The sequence below is a fragment of the Pavona decussata genome, unplaced genomic scaffold, assembly GCF_977016875.1.
Source record: "Pavona decussata unplaced genomic scaffold, jaPavDecu1.1 SCAFFOLD_190, whole genome shotgun sequence".
In the NCBI taxonomy this organism is placed as follows: Eukaryota; Metazoa; Cnidaria; class Anthozoa; order Scleractinia; family Agariciidae; genus Pavona; species Pavona decussata.
Genome location: NW_028145599.1, coordinates 286,034 through 292,248, shown reverse-complemented (window position 1 = coordinate 292,248; position 6,215 = coordinate 286,034). Strand labels below are relative to the sequence as shown.

The 6,215-nt window shown below is 37.1% G+C and overlaps 1 protein-coding gene and 1 long non-coding RNA gene across 3 annotated transcripts in view; one reads left to right on the top strand and one right to left on the bottom strand.

Moving 5' to 3' along the window:
* Window positions 1-10: 10 nt before the first annotated feature.
* LOC146462184 (uncharacterized) lies at window positions 11-418 on the top strand. Its single transcript, XR_014857157.1, has 2 exons — window positions 11-146; window positions 208-418. It is a non-coding gene; the product is annotated as an uncharacterized LOC146462184 (long non-coding RNA).
* An 843-nt stretch (window positions 419-1,261) lies between these two features.
* The window catches only part of LOC146462182 (uncharacterized), a 29,528-nt gene continuing 24,574 nt past the window's right edge, over window positions 1,262-6,215 (bottom strand). For both annotated transcript variants that reach the window (XM_085085770.1, XM_085085769.1), the window contains exon 17: window positions 1,262-1,903. In XM_085085770.1, coding sequence (XP_084941896.1) covers window positions 1,859-1,903 — 45 coding nt within the window. In that variant the 3' untranslated portion in view covers window positions 1,262-1,858. The remainder of the gene's footprint in view (window positions 1,904-6,215) is intronic.

The window sequence follows — 6,215 nt, the reverse complement described above, 5'->3', positions numbered from 1 at the left end:
CTACTCAATTGCTTTAGCTAGAACGCATGTGTCAGCTGAATAAATACAAATTTCTATTGACCATAGGTGGTGTGCACAACACATCGCAAGTGAAAATGCAGCGTAAACACTTGCTTTATCTCAAAATACTAAAACAAACTGCTCAAGTTATGGTAATTTTGAAGAAGAGCTCCCCAAACCGACTGTCGGTAAATTGTCGGCCGACAGTGGATTATGATCTGGATTTTGCTTGTTTTGATTGCTCTGTCTCTAAGTGGCATTTATTTTCTCAGTGAATCAATAAACATGTGGTTAACATGCATCATGCATTAAGGGATTTTGAAAGATTGGTTGCAGCTGCACATATATCAAGCTCAGTGGTAGTATTGTAATTCAATCTCCACTGGGATTAAAGATTAATTAAAAAATTAAATAAGAACGGAGACATGATTATTGTTTACGAGCAAATGTTTTGTAACAATTTACACTTAATGTTTGTTCATTGTTTGGTAAAGCAAAATCAAAGAGATTTCAGGCAGTGCCTCCTTTTGTCACTGCCAATACAGTCTGCGCATCTCAAGATGGTCCAAGAAACTTCCACTTTGCACGATTTATGACTAGGCAGGAAAAGGAGATCTTAGCAAGGGTTATTGGAATCCAAAAAGAAAATAGGGCTAACCATGCATTTTTCAGAGATACAGTCGAACCTCCGCTAGCGGACACTTCCCGTACGTTGTCAAGTCTCATAAGCGGACACTTGGTCATGTTTTCAGCAACATACAAACACTACATTTTAAACCTCCTATACGCGGACACCTCTTGTAAGCGGGCACTTTTTCTGGTCCCAAGGGTGTCCGCTTACAGGAAGCTCAACTGTACTTGAGTTTCAATTTGGAAAGAAAATGCCAGGCATTGCTCTGTATTTTGGTATGGTCACAAACAGTGCAAAAATGCATCATGCTTCATTGGTGGGAGTGCTGCTGTCACATGAGTGTTTCTTCAGTTTTGACTCAACTGCCAGTAGTGCTTCACAAACAAGCATGATTTAGACTGTTAAATCTCTGAATTTGCCACATCACCCAGGCAACACACACTGAATACAGTCCCTGCTTCCTTATCGATTAAATACCTGGTGGGGCTTAATTGAAAGGAGTAGTAACACTATCGTTTTGAATCCTAAGGGAATAACAACAATAGCATTTTATGGAAATACCATAAAATGTGGCAACAACCTAACTGGGTTGGTAAAATAAAAGAGTTGCAGAACTATAAGCACAAAAGCTCGTGGCAAACGGTAGCCGTATTGTTTATTACCAGCTGGCCGAGTAAATTAGCCATGATCAAGGTAAATAACTCGTACATATTAACGGTTACATTAATACATAAATTAACAAGTTTGTAACATGTTTTACAGGGAAAAATCTACATAACTTCAGCCATAAATATAATACATCCAGCATGCTGGTGATTGACCAACCTATACTCGAAAGCTCAAGCAAACTGCAGTCGTGAAAATGTGTTGACACGTGCAAGGCAACGACGATTAGGTTCGATAGCGTAGGCGACACACCATATATAATGAGACATTCTGGTCTGGAGAGGGATAAAAGGCCTTGGATTTAAGATTCCACACAGCTAGGTGCATTGACGTTTCTGGTTTCTTAAGCTATGTGGTATAGACGAATCTACAATGTGAAAAGAATGTCAAATTTTGAAGTCTGGATCATGGAAAATTTGTTTAACCTTCAAACGGAGGGAATCCTTATTAGAAGTTTTATCCATTGCCGTTTAGCTTTTACATTCCGAGAGAAATGTACTTTGAGTATATCATAAGTACGTAATATACCACTCTGTCCCATTTGTAATGAATTGAACATGACTACAGAATAGACGCTGCCAGTGGCGCAAATGTCGTCTTTGCGTCCTAAAAAGCAAAAAATATGAGTAAAGATAAAACAAATAACGCCCTTCTCTTTAGACAGCTTATTTGAATAGTTAACTTTAAAGTGCCACTACGATCAAAATTTTGCATCCCTTTTTTTCTTCAGCTTTGGAAAGTAGAAGTGATAAATACTAACCACGCCAAATTTTACATCGAAATTCCAACGGGAAGACCAGTTATTTTAAACGCGAAGTTCAGCTTCGCTGTGCCGCCATTACTCAAACGACAAATGGCCGTGAACTACATAGAGAGCTGGATCTAGTTGCACCGACAGGAATATGACGTCATACGCGCACAACAACATCGCCTGCTTTCGAATGTTCGATCTCGCTGAAAGAAGCCACTTCTTTTTATTTTAGTGGCTCAAGGGCCGTCTTTACAACGCGCACGTATTGTGGGTACCCGAAAGAAACCAAATGGTGGTTGTTTGAACATTTATGGTTCTGAAATACGTCAAAAGGGGGTAATTTCTTCAGACAAATCGTCTTTTTGTACATCGCACCGAAGTACTAAAGACATATCCTCTCGATGACTTCGACAGCTGCTTCGAGGGAAACTCAAACGCAAGGACTGCCATACAATGCTACTGCCTCGATGCTTACTTTTCCAGGGTAAAGCGAGGGACTAAGTGAAACGATTAGGTCAAGATAACGGATCGGAAATGGACTGTTTTCGTAAATGCGTGCAATGAAAGCAGGTGGCGCCGGCGGAGTGGTGGTGTGTACGTTTTGTTTATAGCTCATTGTAATACTTTGTTTGTCTGGTGTTCATTACGTCTACTTCCTTTAAGTGTCATGCTTTGGTAAAATAAAAGTGCATAGATACTCCATTTTATTCAAAATAATAATAATAATAATAATTGCTTGTGATATAATATTTGACAATCAAGGCCTCGAGTTTTTCGAATGCTCTCTTCGTACAAAGCACCCAACACATTTCTGAAAGACTTGTATGCCAACTGTAGAATACACAGCAAGGCGAGATTTTCGATCTGTATTAAATGAGCAATTGTAATTAAACTGATTGTGACATTGACATGAAAAATTCATATCTCTATATTGAAACAATCACATGATATGTGGAGGTACATGTCAGAAGAAATTTGCAGGCAACTTTCCAGCTGATGTGGACCTGCTGACACTCCAACTTGCAAAATTCTCTAATATAACCATCACTGATTACTATGAGTCAAGAAGGTATTGTGGCAACCCTATTTGGTCTGTGTTATTAACTAATTATAATACTATTATTGAGCAATTTTTTCAGACATCACTTGTAAAGATGCTTTGACTGCACCTTTGTGCAAACTTGCAGTGAATGTTATGCATGAAAGTTATCTTCTGGGACAGGTCAAGATAATAGCTACAATTTAAACCATATTAGTTTGTACTAAAGAGAACAAATGAACCAAATTGACAAAATTATGAGCGAGTATTTTGTCCAATACTCTATTCTAAAGAGTGTGGAAAACTACCAGCGCTTGGTAAATTTCATCTTTGTGTTTGAATTATTAATTTTGTATTTGTGCCTTTTTTTTGTTTTCTTGGCAAAGTCTGTTATATGAACAGCCAATTTTATAGCATTTTTTGTACAACATAATAAATTCCTAACAAAAGTATTGCACTGTTTTGGTATATACTAGAGACAGTACAAAGGCGTCAACAAGCTCACCTAAGCACACCCATGGTAAATAGGACTACCCATGGTAACTAATGCCATAGTAAATCTCGCTTAGCTTTTAGTTTAGATCTGTCAACTACACTTCCTGAACCTTAAAATATTGGGATCTTTATTATTAGGGTTAGTTTAGGGAAGCATGAAGACATTTTTCACAGTTACAGAGGATACCTTGTCCAGAAGAAATTATGGGCCAGGATCTTACACTAAGGTTTACATTGTACATAATGTGCAAATTTATAAATGGAAGGGAGAGGAGGAGAACTACCAGCAAATTTTTGCAATATTTAGCATTGATATCATATCAACATGACAAGTAGGTACTGGTAATGCATGCAGACTCTGTGTGTGTGGTTTTTTTAAAAGTTGCTGTCATACCCATGTCATCAAGAACCACAATGCTGCAGACATGGTGAGAGTAGACAGCAAGACTGGCCTCTGACTTCAAGGATAAACTTATCTTTATACAGGGAAGGTTTTTGGCCAGTGGGATCATGGCATGCATTCTTGTGCTCTGAGTATTCTCATTGTTGAATGCGGTTATCAGAGAGGGCCACAGCAAAAGGCGTACCTTTAAATTTGATCTTAGAAACTGCCAACACAGCTGATAGGAGAGTCTTCAAAAAAATCTCCTGGATAAGTCAAGCACATTAATACAAACAGTGAAGGGATTATGGAAATTGTTTACTGATTGCCAATTATTTTGTTGGCTTGTTCATAGTGAGAGAGATTTGAGTGATGTCATAACAGCAACAACAAAAACAAAACAAAAAAGACCCACCCCCCCCCCCAAAAAAAAATAATAATAATAATAATAAAATGAAATAAAAAAAAATATGTGGTATTGTTGGCTTTAATATTTAAAGCTGGCCCTGTTCTTGGTTCTGGTTATTTTCTGAAGGCCAAAGTAAAATCCCACAGATATCAACATCCAACATTAGAAAGCCAGGGTTATTTGACAGAAGGAAAAAGCTAAACAGAATAGAAAAACAACAAACACATAGAATAAGTATAAAGCATGAAAATGTTTGTGGGGTCATGTAAGATAAAATTACAAGATAGAAAAAAATTAAAATGAAGTTCATGTTGCTGAACAAAAACAAAAAATAAGCTAGGGTTTGTGTGAAAATTTAAGTTAAAGTATTTTGGCTCTTACTTTAAAACATCAAAGAAAAAAGACATTAAATCTCATTTCTGGTTGAATCTCCAAGAATAATTAAGGTATATCTGTGGAAAGGATGGTCATTCTTTCATAACTATAATATTTCAATTTTATGTCTGTGAACATTGTGTGATTTTGTGGGAAAATACATAATACTGTTACAGCACAGTGTTATGCTGGCTCTTCACACTCAACATGTAAAATGATTACAATTATAGTGTCAGTTTTAAATGAGATCAAGAGGCTGGTTTGCTTGTTTCACTCAGATTCACACATCCTCATTGTCCAAGGAACAAACATTATTGAAATAAAAAAAAATGGGTGAGATATGATGCAAGCCTACTAAGGTTTCCTCCTTAGCTGTCCTCCTAAACTTTCTTATTAATCTTTAGTTTTCCAGCTGCATTTGAGGGCTTTACAACAATTTATTGTTGAATGTTACTTGGACTGTGGCTTTAAAATATTAGGCCCCTCATGATTACTTCATTTACTGCTTGAAAGTTGTTGTAGAATGAGGAAGGGATCTAACCAGGTAATACCTGGTAGATTACAGCCCTGTAGTATTGTAACATTGCAAATATTCTGTAGATTACAGCTATAGCTACCCACTTTTCAACTTAAGTTAATTATACATCATTTTAGTTTTGTCAAAGCTTTATTAAATTATAAAAAAAGCGAAGTTAATAGTTCTTTTTTTCTTGACTCATTATGCAGCTTTGATTAATACTTGCGAACACCATACACGTCACCAACATAGCATCGACATGTACCCTGTATTAGTCTGGAGTTATCCATCCTATTCAATAATTTGTTGCTCAAGTGCTTCTGCGAATAGTGATTAGGTTCTGTTTACTAATCCCAAATAGAAAACATATCCAGAATATTAAACAACCATATGTCTACCTCCAATACAGTTGCTGAGTAAATGCCGGAGTGAATTCGGCTTTACATGTAAATCCCAGGCTTGAATGAGCTGTTCGCGTGTCTCCGAAGCGTATTCTTTGCAGTCATACGACTCCAAATCCACCGCTAAGGAAATTATAATCCAAGATATTCGGTAAAATTGTCCTTTAGATCGCTTTTCACCAAACTGGATGGCGAATCTTACAAATAATCTTGCCTATTCACTTACTTTAGGACTTACGATTACTGAGTCTTGCAAGGAACGCACGATGTTCGATGCGCGTATGACGTCACACAAAGATCTCATACAAGCAACCGCATTTTAGAATCACCACGGGCGTCACTTTGCCGTCGGAGTAATGGCGGACGGGTTTTCGACGGTTTTCAGCCACGTATTCCCAGGAACAGTAAGCTTGTATAAAGCTAATTAATAGCTATTTTTGCAATTACGAACTCATTAAATGGATTGAAACACGAAAAGGGCGAAAATAGAAGTAAAAATTTTCGTCGTAGTGGCACTTTAAGGAAGATCATTTAAAAGCTTAAAACACA